The sequence below is a fragment of the Pelophylax lessonae genome, assembly GCF_965119305.1.
Source record: "Pelophylax lessonae genome assembly, chromosome: 5".
In the NCBI taxonomy this organism is placed as follows: domain Eukaryota; kingdom Metazoa; phylum Chordata; class Amphibia; order Anura; family Ranidae; genus Pelophylax; species Pelophylax lessonae.
Genome location: NC_138772.1, coordinates 141,021,077 through 141,042,417, shown reverse-complemented (window position 1 = coordinate 141,042,417; position 21,341 = coordinate 141,021,077). Strand labels below are relative to the sequence as shown.

At 40.1% G+C, this 21,341-nt stretch overlaps 1 protein-coding gene across 2 annotated transcripts in view; it reads left to right on the top strand.

Annotated features, from left to right (window-relative positions):
- COLQ (collagen like tail subunit of asymmetric acetylcholinesterase) overlaps positions 1-19,293 on the top strand; it is a 158,176-nt gene extending 138,883 nt beyond the window's left edge. For both annotated transcript variants that reach the window (XM_082259199.1, XM_082259200.1), the window contains 6 exons: positions 5,431-5,518; positions 7,066-7,196; positions 9,536-9,655; positions 11,885-11,990; positions 13,345-13,447; positions 17,802-19,293. In XM_082259199.1, coding sequence (XP_082115325.1) covers positions 5,431-5,518; positions 7,066-7,196; positions 9,536-9,655; positions 11,885-11,990; positions 13,345-13,447; positions 17,802-17,871 — 618 coding nt within the window. In that variant the 3' untranslated portion in view covers positions 17,872-19,293. The remainder of the gene's footprint in view (positions 1-5,430; positions 5,519-7,065; positions 7,197-9,535; positions 9,656-11,884; positions 11,991-13,344; positions 13,448-17,801) is intronic.
- Positions 19,294-21,341: the final 2,048 nt, after the last annotated feature.

The following is a 21,341-nucleotide window of genomic DNA, read 5'->3' as shown; positions in this document are numbered from 1 at the left end:
AAGAGGTTGTAACCCTAAAAAGAAAGTTCCGCAACAGCTGGAGGGCCGTAATTTGGAGACCCCTGCTTTAAAGCTTTTTAAACCACATAGTGCTTGTGTGGTGTCATTTATCCCTTTCTATGTTGTAATATACCTGGTTAATCCTGCCTGTTCCTGTTTGTCCCCCTTAGCGTGCTGACCACAGTAATCATGGCTGCTGATCCGTTATACCGTGGTCTGTTTACATGCCTCCATCATCCCGCTGCTCTTTCTCTCCCCCTCCCTCCCTGCCTGTCAGCTCAGGATCCTGTGTGTGAGCTGTCTCCTTTGATCTCCCCCCCCCCCCCCACACTGCTATTTCGCCTGGCAGTATAGTTAGTGATTCCAATTCCTGCCAGCTGCTCTGTAATAACATGTACTACAGTGTGTGTTTTTTTTTTTTTTAAACTCTGCTGCTAAATACCTTTCCTCACTTCGCTAATGTGTGGTCACGTGACCGCCCAGCTAATGTCAGAGGGCAAAACTCAGCCCCTCCCATTGTAGTCCTTAGGTTGGGAAAGGAGAGCGGTGGGCAGTCATGTGACCGCACATCAGCAATTTGAAAAAAGGTATTTAGCTGCAGAATTTAAAAAAAAAACACACCTTATGCAGTACATTTTGTTATTACAGAGGTGCTGTCAGAAATTGGAATACGTGAAAAAGTACAACCACTTTAAAGTTTTGTTTATAATCTTCACTTCCAACTCTTTCCTTTGGTAGTTGTGAAAATTTTGTAGAGTCACCACCATGAGGGTTTCTGCACCTGATTGATTAAACTCTCCGAATGAGTTGCCTATAAAGGGTGCACATTTTCCTTTCATTGCTTTTAATAGCCTTCTTCTGGTACTAACATATAATGTTACTAAGTTAAAGTTTGCCAGTAGTCGAGACTCTCTGGAGTGTAATAGGATTAATTTGATCCAATAAAATATGTATAATCATAAACTCTGCAACGTTCTCTGCTAATGATCCCAACTAAAGATGAAGATGTCAAGTGATTTATCTAGACATGTGTTGTCTGTGCTAATTCAGCACAAAGTACTGTGTGACGTTATAGGTTTAGGGTTGCATTTTAAGTTGATTCTTCCTTAGGTGTTTTTTATTAGTTTAGTAACTCAGCAGTTAACAAAAACTTTTTCCTACCAGCTTAAGTTAGTTAATAAATCAAGTACGATGATCTGCACAATACTAATAAAAATAGTTAAACAGTAGTAAACCAGTTTTTATGCTCCCCCTAGGAGCTGAACAGTAGTGTATGTTAAAATGTATTATATGTATTAGTTTAGCATAAATGAAATAGCAAAGTTAAAATGAAAAGAATTTCAGACCAGGCTGTTTTGCATACAGTGTATATATATATATATATATATATATATATATACACTGCTCAAAAAAATTAAAGGTACATAGCATTAAGTCAATTATACTCCTGGGATATTGATCTAGTAAGTTAAGTAGCAGAGGGGGTTGTTAATCAGTTTCAGCTGCTTTGGTCGTAATGAAATGTACAACATTTTACGAGACAACCGCCAAAACTGAAATGGTTTTACAGGTGGAGGCCACTGACCTTTTTTTCCCTACTCATCTTTTCTGACTGTTTTTCACTGGTTTTGTATTTGGCTATGGTCTGTGTCACTAGCGGCAGCATGAGGCAATACCTGGATCCTATAAAGGTTGCACAAGTAGTCCAATTTCTCCAGAATGGCACATCAATATGTGCTTTTGCCCCAAAGTTTTCTGTGTCTCCCAGCCAGAGATGTATAGTAACGAAGTAGAACTACTTAAGTACTGTACTTAAGTACCGAAATACGGTATCTGTACTTTCCTAGAGTAGAATTTTTTTTCTCCTACTTCTACTTTTACTTCACTATATTTTTTCGATGATTTCGATACTTCTACTCCGATATTTTTTTTTTGTGCTGCATAGTTACTCGTTACTTTTAAAAAAATTACCACTGCCAGAACAGTAGATGGCAGGTTGCATAAAGCTCAAAAAAATGTGTATAATGTAATTTGTAAATCAGCGCATATGAAAATAAAGGCTGTGTATAATAAAAGCTGCTATACCAAATCTTTCCAATAAAAAGAAAATATGAAACCAACAAATAAATGGTGCTACAGCGCTTAAAGTGCATCAAGAAACTACTAACAAACACAGGTTAATCATTTGAATAAATCATTTGAAATAATAAAAAACAATATGATGTTCAAACTTTTGACTTCTTTCTTTAATAACTACATAACACAGTACTTCTACTTCTACTTTCAGTACTTGAGTAGAAATTTTCAAAACTACTGGTACTTTTTACTTTTAGTACTTAAGTAGCAAATTTTTTGAAAAAACTACTTGCAATACTTAAGTAAAAAAATGTTGAATACTTTAGTACTTCTACTTAAGTAACTTTTTCTGCGAGCACTTCCACTTCTACTCAAGTCACTTTTTGATCGAGCACTTGTACTTTTACTCAAGTAGAAATTTCGAGTACTTTATACAAGTCTGCTCCCAGCACAGTCTCAAAAGCATGGAAAATATTCCAGGAGACAGGCAGTTACTCTAGGAGAGCTGGACAGGTCTGTAGAAGGTCCTTAATCCATCAGCAGGACTGGTATCTGCTCCTTTGTGCAAGGAGGAACAGGGTGAGAACTGCCAGAGCCCTACAAAATTATCTCCAGCAGGTCACTGGTGTGAATGTCTCTGACCAAGCAATCAAAAACAGACTTCATGAGGGTGGTCTGAGGGCCTGACGTCCTCTAGTGGGCCCTGTGTTCACTGCCCAGCAACTTGGAGCTAGATTGGCATTTGCCATTGCACTAGAATTGGCAGGTCCTCCACTGACGCACTGCACTTTTCACAGATGGAGAGCATTTTCACCTTAAACACATAAAGGGACTGGAGAAGCCGTGGAGAGCGTTACGCTGCCTGTAACATCATTTAACATGACCGATTTGGTGGTGGGTCAGTGATGGCCTGGGGAGACATACCCATGGAAGGATGCACAGACTTCTACAGGCTATAAGATGGCACCCTGACTGCCATTTGGTATCAGGGTGAAATCCTTGGACCCATTGTCAGACCCTACGCTGGTGCAGTGGGTCCTGGGATTTTCTTGGTGCACAACAATGCCCTGCCTCTTGTGGCGAGATTTTGCTGTTAGTTCCTGGAGGATGAAGGAATTTATACCATGAATGGCCCCCACACTCGTCCTAAATCCAATAGGACACCTATCAGGACATTATGTTTCGGTCCATCCAACACTGCCAGGTTGCACCTCAGTCTGTTCAGGAGATCAGCCCTGGTCCAGATCTGGGAGCAAATACCCAGGACACCATCCATCATCTCATTAGGAGCATGCCCGGACATTGTCAGGCATTTTCACAAGTACACAAGCCATACAAACTACTGAGTACCATTTTGAGTTGCTGCAATGAAATTTCAGCAAAAGGGACTAGCCTTTTGCATAATTTTTCTACTTTGATTCTCAGGGTGTCTTTGAATTGAGCCCTCTGTAGGTTGATAATTTTCATTCCTATCAAACAATGTGGCATCCTTTGGTTCCTAACACATTACGCAGTCCATATCAGTATAGATATCCAGCATGATATTTTTCCCCATTGGGATTTGATGTGTTTTCAAATCGTTCCTTTAATTTTTTGAGCAGTGTATATTTAAAAAAAAAAAAAAATAGGCTGAGGCTGTAATATGGTTTGTAGCTGCTGTCTCTGACTAATAAAGAGCCATCTGGTAAGTAAACTATGTCCCAGTATATACACTAGTATATACCAAAGGTATATAAATATCACTCCTAAATCTGCTGTAAATCAAGAAGGCATTACACCCTACAACCTATTTTAGAAACGTCCTCCCTCAATTGATTTATATGATGTCTAACTTCTAAAATCTCATTAGGAATCTTTTTTTTTCTTATGTGTTAGTATTTTGTTTATTTAGCAGATAATATACTAAATGGTCAAAGGCATCATTCATTGCATTTGGTAGTTTGGTACCGTATGTTATTTATGATTCATAAGAGTTACTCACATATCTTATTATATTATGGCTATGATAACTTGTTTATCTGGCTTTTAATTCCAATCCAGTTTGGAAAATGAATTCAAAATTAAGCAGACTTACAAATGAAAAAAAAAAAAAAAACATTTCTCACTGCAATACTTACCTCCTTTACAGCATTGTCTTCCAAAGACTCAAGATGTCAAATGTCCAGCACTGGTCCTCTCCCAGGTTTAATGATTGCCAGCATCATTAAACCCATTATTTTCAAACCCAGGCTGTCATTAAAAACCCCCTTGGGGATGTGTCAAACCATCGCGGGCCTGAGTTCACATTAGAACACTTTAGTTTTCAATATTTTTTTATTGAAGTAACAAGACAATGTCATATATGGCACAATCTTTGAACAGTCGTGCAAACAAATGTAAAACTGAGCACAAATCCACAAATGCTTTTCCCTCAAAATGCATATAAGCATAAGACCTCTTAATCTTAAACAGAGAAATCTTGACATTAAATTTTCTTGGTGGGAGTACCGGTAGAAATGATAATACAATATAGAAAGATGCAAGTCATTAAGAATAGGGTCAAAAAATATACATCCGATCCACTAGGGGCCGACTGCGTAATGTCCCATCGAGCCACTTTGAAATGTAGTAATGGGAATGGTTATGTCATAGGGAAAAGAGATAAGGGGCAAGGAACGGGGAAAAAGGGGTGGGGAGGGGAAGGAAGTGGTAAAATGGGAAACCCCTCTGCACATTCCTATGAATATCATCGGCAAAGAACTATATGTTCTGTCAAAGCATCTTGCAGTTATTGAAGAAATCAGAAAAAAACAAATAATAAAAAGGGGAAAAAAGAAAGTAGATCAAGGAAAGGAAAATAAAAAGAAAGAAAGAAGGAGAGGAAAAAGAGGGCCAGCCAGAGATTTATTAAGTTGCAGATAAATATCGTATCCATGGGTCCCAGGTCGCATCTCATTCCTTAGTAGCACATTAGAATACTTTAGAGAGTGGCACTGAAGTTGTAGCATCATACTGCTGCTCTCTGCAGTATGGAAGACTTCCCACCACTGACATTGGAAGTAAGAGGAGGAGCCAAGGCATCATGCTGGCAATCAAAAGACTCCTTGATTCAAGGTATGTATAAGGGGAAGTAAAGAAAAAAAATAGGTGCATGAAAGGTACAGGGGTAGGGTTTCAGCAGAAACATCTATATATAGATATATCAAAATCATTTAAAACATGTTTTTTTTATCTTGCTTTTGTTAAAAGAGACAAAATCTATATTTGAAATGGTACCATAATATGGTTGTTTTTCTTATAGTGTTTATATTACATCGTTTTTACATGACAGTGCTTGTGCTATTTTTAATAATTTATATATGTGTTTGTTTACAGGGAGACAAGGGTGTCACTGGTGCTATGGGACTCATGGGCCCTCCTGGTAGACCTGGTGCTATTGGCCCGGCTGGACCCCCAGGACCAGGTGATAAGGATATAAAAAACCTTTCTAGATGAAGTACTTATAAGATAACAACACTGTATAGGTAATACAAAAAAAAAAAGATAATACAGTGGGGCTAACGTATGGTAGTGGAGCAATATAGTCACCAAGCAGTTTTCTTCTTTTTTTTTTTTTATGTTTCAGCATACCTAGAAAATATGGCAAGCAGATTCTAGGCACAGCCTCCAGTTTTTGTATTTTTTAATAAGCAAGTCTTTATATAATGTAATACTTCAAAGTGAATTTGTAAAGATGTTTGAGAAAGTGAACAGTACAAAGATTGCTGCACATATGGTCCTGGAGCCCTGAAACCCAGTGGATTTTATAATGCTAATGCAGGCTTTTTGGCCCACCTTCCCTCCTTCTGCATTTCTATAGTAATCTTTGCAGAAAGCAAGCCAAGGCATCAACTTCCCAGTCCAGCATTTTTCAATTTCTTTTTCTGTATTAGCGCACAACAGCTGTGGGACAGTATGCTTTAGAATAGTTTTTCTCACAGACAAGGCAATTCTGCAAAATCATTCCTAGCACTGTATTGTCCCACGTGTATTGTGGTTGACCACCACCACCAATGGTAAATGTCCCACACACTGCGAATCATTGCTGCAGTAACTTACTAGAGGTATCTGGCTGGTTGCATTTGTGAAACACTAGTTTGCATACTTTAACCTCAGTACAGTTATGGCGCTTTTCCACTGCATGGAACTGAACGGTTTGGCTCGCTTTTGTGCTTTTCCACTGCTGGTACCATATGGTATAGTGTAGGAACGGTTCGGTACGGTACGGCGGCGCTTTTCCACTGCATGGAACCGAACGGTACGGCTCTCAAAAACAGTACCTACTCGATTGTGGTTCCAAGAGGTACCATACCCGGTACCATATCCCACAATCCTTTGCATGCAGTCACTACTAGCCACTGATTGGTCAGAGAATCCCACCCACCCCATTGTTATCCCACCCACTTAACTTTAGTACTACTTTAGTGGAAAAGCAAACCATACCGTACCGTACTGAACCGTTCCAACACCGTACCATGTGGTGCCAGCAGTGGAAAAGCAAACCGGGCCAAGCAGGGCCGAGTAGAGCCGAGCCGGTACTTGCAGTGGAAAAGTGCCTTTACACTTTACTAAAGAATAACTAAATAATTAAAATGTATGTAAAGTCAAAACCTCTTTCTAGCACTGGATAGAGTAAGGGAGGAGTGCTGTCAGTCACAAGGACAGAGCAAACTTGATGGGAGAGCTAGTCCCTCCGCTTCCCCAACAGGCTCTGCCCACTATCAGGATCACTGAATAATAGTAATCTTTCTCTATATGCCAACTTAGAGCTGGCCTTAACTACATCCAATTTTATCTTTGAATTAAAGATAATTCTTTTTAAACTTAGTACAGTCACTTTATAAAAGAGGCACAATTAAGAACTACCTTTTTGATAAAGTTACTGAATGGCACAGGCCATTTTAAAGGGCGACAGAAAAATGTCATAAGTGTTTTGTTTTATTCCACTGACTGTCATTATTACTATTTCAGCTCAGCTAACTGTTGGACCAAAAGGAGAGAGAGGAGTTCCTGGTCCTCCAGGAAGGTGTCACTGCAAACACCCCCAGTCTGTGGTTCACCCTCCCAATGAGGAGTCATTTAATGGAAACAGTTATGCCAAGGTAACCTGGCCAATCCAACATCTACTTTATTTCAAAATGATCACAGTCCACTGAGTACAGCGACATTAAAGGAGAAGTGCGGGAAAAGAGCAAACATACAGTACATAATCACCAGCCTACTGCAGCTGTCCCCCCCAGATCTAATCTTGAGAACTGAGTTATCATATGGCTGCTGATCACTCAGTTATCAGTCTTCCATGAGCAGAATGCTGTGACTGGAGCACTGAGCTGGAAGGGTGCTGGGGCAGCTAGCTCAGGCTTCCAGTGGTGTGCTGAGAAGCTAGGTCAGCTGCCAGTCAGGCATCTAGGTGAGTCCTAACATTATTGTCAGGATTCTTCCAGAGCCTGGAGTGGCTCTGTGGTGTCAGCTGACAGCAGATTTTAGCCTGCTGTCAGCTTATTCTGGGTCACAGAAGGGCACAAGTAAGCGCACTCCTATGAGCCACAAGAGAAGCATGGCCAAAAAAGTTTTGCCCATACTTCTCTTTCAATGTAACTTTTCCACATGCAGACTGAAACAAACTTTCAATATTTCTAATGAAAACAGAACAATTGAGAATAGTAACAAAATATTTTCTTTTTTTAATCCAAGAGTTTGTTATTAGTATTGAAATGGGCATAAGGTAAAAACATTAAAGCTGACAAAGGATGCACCCATGTTGTATAATGTATATTCAATAAAAAGAATAGATAAGATAATATAGCATACACAAAAGGAAAGTATTACATAGACAATTTGTAATTTGTCAAACTGCTGCAGACCTAAATGAAAGACGTAATTACAGACTGTACACAGGAATAAGTGCAAAATAATATGCTAAACCCATATAATTAGAGTATAATTGGTTAGGAAACTGTGAAAACCTAAACAAAAAGTGTCATGTGCCATTTCAAATATAGGGATAATTGGAATTTATTACTACCTGAGTACATTGGATCTAAACGCATAAGAGTCACTTTTCAAAAGCAAGTAGGAGCTGCGCCTATCGAACAGCAGTAGAACAACAGTAGAAGTTTCTGCATGTCACAAACCCCAGATTTTGTGAAATTGTGGCTTTTTTGTTCTTTTATTAACCCGCTTCTTAGGATCAATACACAGCATTCTTTTATAGCTGTTCTATCACTGATATGCTATCAAATATACAGTCAGGTCCATAATTATAGGGACATCGACACAATTCTAATCTTTTTGGCTCTATACATCACCACAATGGAAATGAAACAAACAAGATGTGCTTTAACTGCAGACTTTCAGCTTTAATTTGAGGGTATTTACATCCAAATCAGGTGAAAGGTGTAGGAATTGCAACAGTTTGTATATATGCCTCCCGCTTTTTAAGGGACCAAAAGTAATGGGACAATTGGCTGCTCAGCTGTTCCATGGCCAGGTGTGTGTTATTCCCTCATTATCCCATTTACAAGGAGCAGATAAAAGGTCCAGAGTTCATTTCAAGTGTGCTATTTGCATTTGGAATCTGTTACTGTCAACTCTCAATATGAGATCCTAAGAGCTGTCACTATCAGTGAAGCAAGCCATCATTAGGCTGAAAAAACAAAACAAACCCATCAGAGAGATAGCAAAAACATTAAGTGTGGCCAAATCAACTGTTTGGAACATCCTTAAAAAGAAAGAACGCACCGGTGAGCTCAGCAACACCAAAAGACCCGGAAGACCACGGAAAAAAACTGTGGTGGATGACGGAAGAATTATTTCCCTGGTGAAGAAAACACCCTTCACAACAGTTGGCAACTGTCTAAGATGAAATGAACCTTGCTTTATAGAAATTTGCTCTTAAGCAGGCAACCACAGATGTTGATGGGGGAATCCCTCCTGCAGAGCTATTGTGTTTTCCCAGCAGGGAGCTGTCCCTGCCGGGAGAACACAGTGACTATTGCTGGCTTCTTTATCCGCTGGCAGAAATCGCATGCTTACAATTCGACATTCTGATTGTGCCCAAGACAATTGATGGATTGACTTGGGTACAATCAGCCTGCTGCCCATAGAAGGACCAAATCTCGGCTGGTCCCTGCTGAACCAGGCAGAGATTCGATCTATCTTTGGCCCGCTTTACTTTCTGTTGTGTGTCTGTCTCTGGGACAGAAAATGAAGGGAAATCCCTCCAATAGAACAATGGGAAAAAGACAAACAAAAAAAAACCCCTGAGAGTGGTCTGAACCTTTGCTTACGCTAGTCACAACCTTAAAAAAGGTTTTAGTTTTATGTGCACTTTAACAAAACTGCTTTTGGCTCTTACTTACTGATTGTAGTAGAAGAATGTTTGTCAATGATAATGTATTATTTTCTGGCAATTATAATGTTACTTCTGTTTCTACCCAAGATATTCCTGGTTAACACACAAGAGGAGCTGGACAGCTTGGATATTGAAAATGCTTTGGCATTTCGTAAGGACCTCAGATCCCTTTATTTCAGAGACTCAAATGGGTGGCTGCCTATTCAGGTATGACACTTTAATCTTTATGTTAAAGACAGCCTACACGCAAGATGTGTATTGCTTTACAGCTTTTACACTTTGTAGCATTATGCCAATCAATTTGTATATGGTTAATTGAAACATATTCCTCAATGTGCTCTAGCATTGCGATATGCAAACCGATTTGGGGGTGTCATTAACTTTGTATTGATACCCACAGCGGATCGTAGAGGGCAGTGTGAACTGCATGTGAGGGAGATGTGATGCGGGAACCCGCACTGGACTCGCGCTGGTTACCGCATCGCAGTAGTGTGAACCCAGCCTTAAACTAGGTGAACTTGTCACTTCCTCTGAGTTGAAAAAAGCACAAATATCCTTGTCTTCCTTATATAAACGTCTAGTCCCATCAGCCCACCATGATCAGTACTGCCAACCCTCCTCAACTTTCCAAAACATGGAAAACTTACTGACAGAGCGCATTTTTTACTGACAACCTAAAAGATGACAGAAAAGCCTATTAGAAAGAGAATTGATATTTAAACAATATAAACATAGCAAGTATTCTGCCCGGCTTTACAATGAAAAAGTCAAATTAGTGTGACAAAATGTGAGCATGACTAGGATCATAAAAGACCAGGGGAACACTGGGATGGATAGGAAAAACAAATGATGGTCGCGGTCAAGTTGCATCTAACAGTGAGAGTGGCTTAAAGCGGAGTTCCACCCAAAAGTGGAACTTCCGCTCTTTTGCTTTCTCCCCCCCTCCGGTGCCACATTTGGCAACTTTCAGGGGGGAGGGGGGAACGGGTACCTGTTTTTTGACAGGTATCCTTCCCCACTTCCGGGACATGGTGCCGCAGCCGTCCGTCCCAGAAGTTCGGCCCCCTCCTCCTTCCCTGCCGCTGCCGAGCCAATAGAAATGCGCAGCGTGCTTCACGCATGTGCAGTAGGGACCCGGCCGTGAAGCCGCAAGGCTTCGTGGCTGGGTTCCCTTACTGGCAATGGCAGCGGCAGCACCCGACAGCCGATGGAAACATCAGCTGCGGTGCCGACATCGCTGGACTCCAGGACAGGTAAGTGTCCTAATATTAAAAGTCAGCAGCTACAGTATGTGTAGCTGCTGACTTTTAATTTTTGGAGGGGAAGGCGGAACTCCACTTTAAAGAGGGATAATTAAACAGTACTTGAGCCACAGCCCTTGTACCAACAAAATACTGCTAATTAATGAGCTACAAGTGGCAGCCTCACAGACACACATAAACCTAAGAACACAGAATCATTAAAAATAAAACAAATTCAATTACATATGGTTTTCGGCACATACAATTATATCACTTTATCTTTGTCTGACTTTGGTCAGGACTATGTAACATACAACATAGTGTAAAGGGTGTAGGAGTCAGGAGTATGTAACATGCAACACAGCATATTCAATGCAGCAAATCGGTTTGGGTGAAGGGAGAGACAGAGAGGGAAAAAGATGGGTGGGGGGGGGCACAAAGAAAGAGGAGAGAAGAGGGGAGTGAGAAAGAAGTGGGGAGGGGGGGTGGAGGAAGAGGGAAAAGGGAAGAGGCGGGAGAGGTGGTGGAGAGAGAGAGGAAGGGGAGAGGAGGGTGAAAGTAGGGGTAGAGTTAAACTTTACTGAGAGCTAACTCTATGGGGTTGATTTGCTAAAGGCAAATAGGCTGTTCACTTTGTAATAAAAGTTTCACTTTGCAAGTACATTTTCTGAATGTGGTGAAATTTCACATTTAAAGAAAACCCAAACACATGCAAGTAAAATAAAAAAAAAATAAAAAAAAAAAAACAACAGACTTTTTGCTTGCACACGATTGAATAACGGAAGTCAGCAAAGCTTCACCTCATTCACTATGCTCTGGGAATAATTCCCTTGCAAACTGAACAGTCTGTTTGCCTTTTATCAACCCCCATAAGTAGCATGTGGCCTAGAATTCAGATGACCACTTCCTGCTTTTATTCTTATTATTTCCTAGGTCTTAGATTCATACATTTGTGGCACTCACAATTGCCTTGAGGGAGATAACTTTACCCAGGTATAAAGGGTGAGGAGGAGGTCCTTTGTAGTCACTTGCATTACAGCATACAACTATTGGAAATATATTTTATAATATTGGGTGGGAGTGACTTTTACAGCTGGAATGTTTCATGTTACTGTAACCATGTGTGATATTGAGAGATTTTTCAGTGCTCACACCCTGTAAAATGGTAATCTTGAGGTCAATGGAATTCTTTCAGACCACCGCTTTTTTGGCTGATGGCAGTAGCACCTGTGGAGATGGAATAGTCCAGCATGGAGAAGAATGTGATGATGGCAACACAATTGTCACTGACAGCTGTATAAGTATGTCTAACCTTCCTGAAATTGAAAGTAGAAATTTTGTATCAAGATAGCTCAAACTTAATATCAAGCTAAATTTTGCATACCTTTAATATAAATATCAGAAGGTACACATAACTGAAACACTGCACTTGTTTAGTAACAGGAACTGTACAGCTATAGAAACAGTAGCCCTAATATACGAGGATGCCAAGGAAGACATTCAGCTTGTAGTACATCACTATATATTTAACCTCATTTGCAGCATTTAAAAGAGAAGTATGGGTATTCTTTTTTGGCAGAATCATACTTACCTAGGTGGATGCAGCATCAGTCCAATGCTGCATCTGTCCCCCGCCGGTTGTAACACTGAGGACCGAGCAATCAAACACTGCCAAATGCTCAGTTCTTACAGCTCCCTGAGCAGATAGTTGGTGACTGTCAGTCACCGCTTTCTGCTCTGCCCCCCCCTCCTACCCTCACTGGAGTGCCGGGCTGTGAAGGGGCAGGAGCGGCTGGCTCAGGCTCTCCAGGCTGATCCATGTGCTGGTCCAGGCATGTGGGCGGATCCTGACTTCATTGTCGTGATCTTGCCCGAGCCTGGACTGGCTCTGTGGTGTCGGCTTTAGCCTGCTGTCTGCTAAAAACGTCTCACAGGAGTGCAGAACGATTTGCACTTCTGTGATTCACAGGAGATGTACAGCCAAATGAGCTTTGGCTGTACTTCTCCTTTAATCCACTGCTATTACTTCATTATTTCTTTAGGACGTTCCAAGATACAGAAACATGTCTTCCTCTAGATTAAACTTTAATTGAAACTTTTGAGAGAAAAAAATAGCACTATAAGGTTTCAAGTGGGCTAAATCTTAGATCATTTATTGTATGTTGGGAGTGGTGACTATATTGGGCCATTAGTGTATATTGACCATTGAGGTATTCTGGGAGTTGGGCTTATACTATGCCAGTTGGGATCATATTAGGCTTTTAGTGTATGTTGTGCGTTAAGATCATATTAGACTGCTAGAGTTTGTTGGGATCATACTATGCTATTAGTGTATGTTTGGAGTTTAAATCATATTAGACCATGAGTGTATGTTGGGAGCTGGAATCACATTGGGCCATTAGTGTACGCTTCGGGATGGGATCATACTATGCTAGTAATGTATATTGGGGGTTGGGCTCATACTACGTAATTAGGGTTATATTAGGCCAATACTGTATGTTTGGAATCTTATAAGTTCATTAGTCTATATTGTTTATTGGGGTCACAGTAGGTTATTAGTGTAATTGGGGGTTGGAATGTGAAAAAACAAAGTTTAGTGAATGTCACTTTCTTACTTTTATGTCAAACTCATAACTTGACTATGCAAACTCCTAGAATGCAAGCGTGCCTATTGTGGAGATGGCTACCGACAAGAGGGAGTAGAGGAATGTGATGGTAAAGATTTTGGCTACCAGTCCTGCAGGACATATCTACCAGGGTACGTATGATCAAAAGTATCCTTTCCCTCTAATACATATGTCAAGGTCACAACAGCAAGGATAAATTATGTCCTTAAAAATACATAACATTTACAGCAAAGTGACAGTGTCTGGGTAAAGCTCACCTAGCTAACTGATTTATACTGACCTGTCCAGCACTCCCCCCCCCCCCCTCCCCTTCTTTCCATCATAGCCACCACTAAAATAACTGTCTGGTGTCAGATCCAGAGACAGCAGTGATATCACCACCCCCATCATGTGACAATGGTTGGGCCTAGTGATTGCCCACTAGGCCTGACCCCAGCTTAGTAGGAGGTCACATGCTGCTCCCCGCACATTTAAAAGCATTGGATATTTCGCAATGGTAACCACATAAGGAGTGCTGGGGGAGGGCTGGAGAGGTGAATATAAGGTGATCAGAGTATTGGCTTTACACAGACACTGTAACAGTATAAAGTTTTTTTGGTAATTTGGGTACTTGACAATATAACGGCTGTGATTTAACTGGAGCAATTCAAGCTCTCCTATGCCAGAACCTACTGCCAGCCAGGAGTTAAATCTTGAGAAATCCTGAAAAGGATTGATGTGTTCAAATGCAGTCCTTAGATCCATAACAGGCAAATGATAATGTTCATGCAGATCTGAGCATCTTCCTAACTGAAAATGCAGAACGGCACTTGAGATGAACGCAAAAGAAATATTACGTTCACAGCAATAAAATTAACAAAATGTTGGTGAATGAACTGTGTTTTTCTCAAGCCTGTAAACAATCCTCTTCCAATTTGCCTTTGTGTGCATGGACATATAGGCTAAAATAGAGGTGCTTTAAAGGCTGAATAAAAGGGCCTGTAAAAACTGCATTTTAGAAACCCAGTGTGAATGAGGCCAAGCTGATACTTAAATCCTTATACCAGAGGCTTGCCTACCAAAAAGTAGTGCTGGGCAGCAAGCTTTGCTTGGAGCTAATATAATATTTATGGAAATCCTTCAGGTTTCCAAAGAACTGAAATACGTAAGTGACCTGCCCCTGACGGCTTTCAGCCTTGTTTTACAAAAAAATTAACTGACGTTATAGCTCTGTATTATACCAACTGGTTTTACCAACTCAAACAGGGTGGCCAACTAACCCCTGCTATGTTGAAACAATATAATTAGCCGACCAACGCTAATTGGGCTAATTTTCACACCATTTCTCTGGTAAAAATTGGCTACTGGCTAAGTAACTGAATAACCATCTCATCATCAGTTGGAATCAGGTGGGCTTTCTCCCCTAATTCAAGGCAGCAGATAAAGTCAGACGAACAATGCCTTCATAATCATTAGGCCACCACAATGAATTACCATGGGTTTGAATCTACTGCCTTTCCAATTCCACAGGGGAACCATCATAATGGTCCCCTGTCTTCTTGACAGTATATCCTTGCATTGAAAGCACTTGTGGTGCACATTGGACTGAACAGAAATATCAAGGGCCTAAAGATAACGGATTTCCATCAAGACCGCTTTATTTGCGGATTGGCATCTTATTAAATAAAACTTTTCCATTTACCACCCTCCCCAAACTGTTTTCCCTATATTTCCTGCTGCTAACATTATATTCTTTTAGGGATCTCTATTTATTGTACTCCTGCTTCCTTTTTTTTACCCTAGCAGCCTCTTGGGTTCTTTCCCTCCTTCTCCAGTCTTTTGCTTTTTTTCTCCCATTTTATTTCTTCCTCTCACTTCTCCCCTTCTCTAACTGGCGTTTGTTTTTGCCCACATCGTCTCTCTACTTATTCTCTTTTTCTATACTAATGGTAGGAATAGGTTTCTCTTACACATCTGATACTTATAGCCTTATTCTTATAGAGCAGTGATGGCGAACCTTGGCACCCCTGATGTATTGGAACTACATTTCCCATGATGCTCTAGTACACTGCCGAGTGCGTGAGCATCATGGGAAATGTAGTTCCAAAACATCTGGGGTGCCACGGTTCGCCATCATTGTTACAGAGCTTCACAAGCATCATGACATTCTGTGACATCACTTCTTCCGATTGGGCTTCTGCTTGAAGTTATATACTATTTTTCCTCAATGAAGCACTGTCACGTTTGTTATCAAAAAATGGTAATGCTGTTTTTTGTGCCTTATTATCATCAACATTCATCACATCAGGATTTCTGCTGTTCCCATGTGCATTTGTGTTCAGTGGTCATGTGGCCTCTGGGCCCACTATGTAATCTTTTGATTAACAACAATTTTGGCAAAAGAAAAGCATTGATCTGACAGTGGCTCCCCACTAATGTCATTTTACAATTTTTTGTGTTCTCCTTAGTAGTTTACCTGAGTTGTGACAGAAAAAAAAGAAAGGTAAATCCTAACACCTTCCCACCTGGCCTATAGCAGAATGATGACCAGGCGGGGGCTTCATTGCCCTGACTGGAAATCATTTGATGATCTTCAGAACAAGCTGCTGTTGGTGCCCCCAGGGTGATCAGTGCTACGGTGTGGCGCCAGAACACACCGCATCTCCGATCATGGTAAAGAGCCTATGATGTAGGCTGTTTACCTTGTGACCAGCTTTGTCTAATCACAGCTGATCACAGTGTCAATAGGAAGTGACAGTTATCAGTATTCCTCCATTTGCGCCGACAGGGCTCTCCTGACGGGAGGGGGGGGGTCTGCGCTTATAATCAGTGCATTGATTATCAGTGCAGCCCCATCAGCGATGCCTGCCAGTGCCCCCCATTGATGCCCACCTGTGTCCACCAGTGATGCCCATCTGTGCCCACAAGTTGTGCCAATCAGTGCTCACCAGTGATGCCTGTTAGGGCCCATCAGTGATAAAATAAAAACTAAAAAAATCAGCGCAACCAACACTAATAAAAAGGCTGCAACCACTTATTATGCTTACGCTGCATATAGTAGGTGACATATCAAAACAACAGCAGTGCTGCGCCAAATTACATAATATTGCAATCCGTAAACTTTTATATTGCCATAAATGAACTTTATAAAGTGAGCCATGCTATATCCGAAAGAATCCAAAAACTATCAAAATTATAATGAGCAGCGAATAAAACTAATAAGTATGCTATTACAAAAACTGCATGTGTTTATAAATGCATAATACAAAGTGCAAAACAAGTAAAAATAAGCCCATCAGTGGTGCCTATCAGTACCATCTATCCATGCCGCCCATCAGTGACCATAAAGGCTGCCCATCAGTGCTGCCTATTAGTGCTGCTTATCAGTGCCTGTCAGTGCAGCCTCATCAGCGCACACCAGTGAAGGAGAAAAATTACTTGTTTTCAAAATTTCAAAACGTTTTTTTAATGATAATTTTTTGTCTTTTTTCATTTGTTTAGCAAAAAATAAAAAACCCAGTGGTGGATAAATACCACCAAAAGAAAGCTCTACCTGTCTCAAAAAATGATAACAATTTTGTTTGGGTACAGTATTGTATGACCTCGCAATTGTCATTCAAAGTGTGACAGCACTAAAAGCTGAAAATTGGCCTGGGCAGGAAGGAGGTGAAAGTTCCCAGTATTGAAGTGCTTAAAATGAACATTTGCTATATTCTCAAGAAATATATTTCTGTCTTTTCCTAATGGCATATCAAAGCAAAAGAAATTCATTAGGTGACAGAATAGGAAGAATGGGGATCCAAAACACCAAAGAGGGTATATTTATAAATCAGTGACACCACCATTCGCTGTAGGTGAACCTTCCTGTTGATTGTGTTTTATAATTACAGTGAACAATTTACCACCAGTGAATGCTTTAGTGTATGTCACATTTTTTGGGTATAATTTTACCTTTGTTAAACCCCAAATCTAATTTTACAGTATGTTGTTACCGACAAGACTTTCAGGCAGGAAAATGCAACTGATTTGCTGTATACAGTGTGACATTACACCAAACATAGATTTAGTGCCGGTTCACACTAGTACGACTTGTCAGGTGACTTGGTCAGCCTGACAAGTCACGCACCGTTGCGGTCCATTGTGTGGTACAGGAACGGTTCTAATAGGAGCGACACAAGTCGCTCCGACTTAGAAAAAGATTCCTGTACTATTTCGGGGCGACCTGGAGCGACTTGCATAGACATTCATTTTATGAAGTCCGTGCAAGTCGTGCCGAAGTCGCGGTGCACGCGACTTCACAGGTCGCCCCCGATGTCGTGCCGCTTCAGTGTGAACCGGCACTTGGGGTTAACAAACACTTTAATACAACGCTCACCATAGTATCTAAATGAAGCAGGTTACTTAGGTGGTAGTGTGTGTCTTGTTCAGAAGGAAACGCAAAATAGTTATATGTGGTAGTAATAAACAAAAATCCAGTTGATAAAATTGAGTATTTTTTTCCAACAGATCTTATGGACAGTTGCGATGCACATCTTATTGCTACATTGACTCCACACAGTGCCGATACTTCACATGAAGAGCCAGTGGAGAGGAATGGAATCAACTTTGATGTCACACAAACACTGGGTGCTAGCATAAAAGAAATTAAACATGACTGGGCAATAGACTAACTCTACAATATGAGTGAAAGAGAAAAACCTGTTCCGATGGCTTATTGAGAATTGTAATAAATATGTCTGACTGGAAGAATAGGACCACTGCAACCTGTCTTAATAAAACATGCCAATTTATACTTGCCAGCAACAAATGTTCCTAACTTACCTTCATAATAGGAACTCTTAACAGGGCGAATGCATATGGCTGGAATAGTAAATCTCACTCTACAGGAATATTTTATTGTGAAGACAACATGACAAGATTACCTCGACTTAGCACTGTTAACTCTGCATAATGAACGAACTTGTATGTTTTTTTTCCTCTGTCGACTGTTATGAAATGAGCACCGTGCATACCCTGATTTGTGGCATTTTCAGAAGAACATTTAACCTCTGAATAATAATGTGAATCTAGATTGTACTATACCTCCTATGTTACTTATAAAGTTAGTGTTTAGTCTCGAGTTCCACTTGTAAACCTTATTGATCTGGTGCACCGAGATAAGCAGGAAATTAAATAAGATGAAGAACAGAAGAAGACAAAGAAAGGGATTTCTGGGAAAGAGACGACACGAAGAGTCATTTGTGGTCAAAGTGGACAGTAATGATGTGTAGACCAAGCACTCAAGGTTGCTCAAGCAAGAAAAAAAAACATTGTGGACAATTCCTTGTGTTATCAAGTCAATGTCAGTGCATGAAGCAGTATTCTGGGTTTAATAAAGTTTGCGTAGCAGCAGTCCAAACACCCAGACATTTAGCTTGCACGTCCTTTGGTCTAAAATAGGGTCAATGGATGCTGTGCTGTTTCATAGTACCCAGGCCATAAACAATGATAACACCTATTGTACAATCAAATATTATATTAAATTCAAATAAAAAAAAGGAAAAAAAAATAGAATAGCTGTATATAGTTCTAGTAAGATCAGATGTAATGTACTGCTGTTTTAAGCACTCTTAAGTGTAGAATGTCATACTTTGTTACATAAATTAGTCCATCTTCTTATTTAATTTCCACCTTTTTTTGTAGACCTTGTAATTTATTTTTATTAATGTACATTTCTGTATACCTTTTGCTGTTTTTCGCTGCTCCAATATTGTCATGCATAATTTTGCAGAATTGTTTTCTTATTTTTTACTCAGATATCACATTAGCCACCTATGTATGTCACTGTCCTGTTTTGTCATATCTTGTATAGTATTGCGTATTCTTGGTCCCATGTCTGTTTGGCAGGTTCCAAATGTCTACCTATTATGCATATGCTGTCTGCATTCTATGGGATTTCATGCTGCCTGTTAGGTGTACATAGACTTACACAATATATGAATACTACAAAGTTTAAGTGGACTGAAAAAGCTCTGGACTGTTATTAAAACAAACTAATATGCATATTTGTCTATGTTATGTAATTCCCATTGAAAAGCCCCATGGGCCAGTTTACAATGATGAGGTAACATTACACAATTACAGTTTGAACTTTGGCACAAGCAAAGCAAATGAAGACTTGGCATGCATGTGTTCCAGGTTATGGTGACGGCATTGCATTGTTGTCAGTGCGCTGCAGTATGAGCATCAAAATAATGGAATGCCACAGAAATGCGCTAATGTATGTAGTGTTTGTATCAATTTTGTCAGTATAATCACATGGGTCTTATCTCTGCATGCCCTTGATCATGGAACTCACCAGTGAAAATAAAACAATCTCTTGTCTCAAATCTGTCTCCAATCTCTCCGCATCCAGAAAGCATTGTACTGATTATGGATAATATTTGGTGCAAACAGATCCACAATTTCAGAGCTATATAATGTTAGTGGTAAGCTAATCGTCAGTTACTGTAAATCTATCCAAAACCTATAGTTTCTGATAGACACTGGATTGTAAAAGCATGATAATCAAAACTTTTTTTAGAGTTGTGGGTAGAGTGTGGTAAGGGTTAGATTATCCGCCAAATATATGGATGGCCAATACATTCTAGAATTGAAATGTTTACAGCTAGGGGTAAAAAAAAAAAAAAAGAAAAAAAACTTAAAACAGCAAATATAAGAACCATCATACATCACAACAGTTTACAAAGGCCCTTTATTGTTATCTTGTCAGGCATTTGCTATATGTCTCTAGTTTAATCCAATATTTGCATACTTTGATTATGCTGCAGCCCCATTTTTACAGATTTCATAAGAGGTCCATACATTCACCTGACATTTCCTGCTCTGCAGCTGGAAGTGGAAATGCAGAGTCAAGGCATGAACCTCTTAAAAGATGTGTGCATCCACACATTGGAGCTCAGGAGGAAGATCACAATGGAGTGCAATCAGACCAGTTGTGTTAAAAAATAAAAACATACCAAACTGACAATACTCAGCTTTACAAATGGAAAAGCTCAGCCCTGCTTTTCACTATAAGTCCTTCTGACCCCAGGGTTCTCAAAACCCAGACAGTCGTGCAAACTATGTTGAACTCCGAAGAATTGTCTAGCGTCCTGCAAATGAATCCTAAAATAGGATCTGACCTTCGTTAACCACTTGTCTACCATTGCTGTTTATAAAGGTCAGCTGGTAGACCAGGATTTTAAACACACTCTCACCTTCCATAGCATCCAGGAGTGCGTTTAAAATTGTAGAGCAGGCAATGGGTTTTTAGGTGCAAGGAGACCACAGACAATACTGGCCATTAGTCCTTTGCCCTTTACCTGCTTTTTTTTGCTTCCAGAGTTTAGTTCCCTTTTAAGAGATGCTCCAACATGCTGTAATAGTTTAACACCTATGTAGCATTTTCTAAATATTAACAAATATACCCCTGGAAACTTCATACCCCCACTTATACTTTTCTGCACTAACCTGTTATGCACACTGCAGGTTCTTCTGTCTACTTATGGGCACGTACATATTTAGTGATTTTAATCAGGACCAAAGAATACATTAATCACAGGCACATCTCAGATCCGTATTGTAAAATCCAAATATTTATTAGGAGATCACATGACAATGCAAGTCAGTACAATGTTACAAAGCTGCACAGGATCCCTTTGTCAGAAACATGGGTTTATTTACTAAAGCTGGAAAGTGCACAATCAGGCTCACTGCAAATAAATCAATCAGTTTCCAGGATTTATTACCAAAGCTTAATTGAACAAGCTGAGGTTAGAAGCTGATTGGCTACCATGCACAGCTGCACCAGATTCTGAGTGGACCAGTTTTAGTTAATCTACCCAATAATTGCCACAGGGGTCTCATGCTTTTCTGAAACATTGTCAGTGCACCGAAATGCAAAATCTTACCAAAAGACCAGACTTTGAAAAAAGATCCACAGTGTGCTGGAAACATATTTTTTCTGTGTTCCATACAGATACCAGTTAGCAGTCATTGCTGCATCCCACACTTAATGAAAATCAA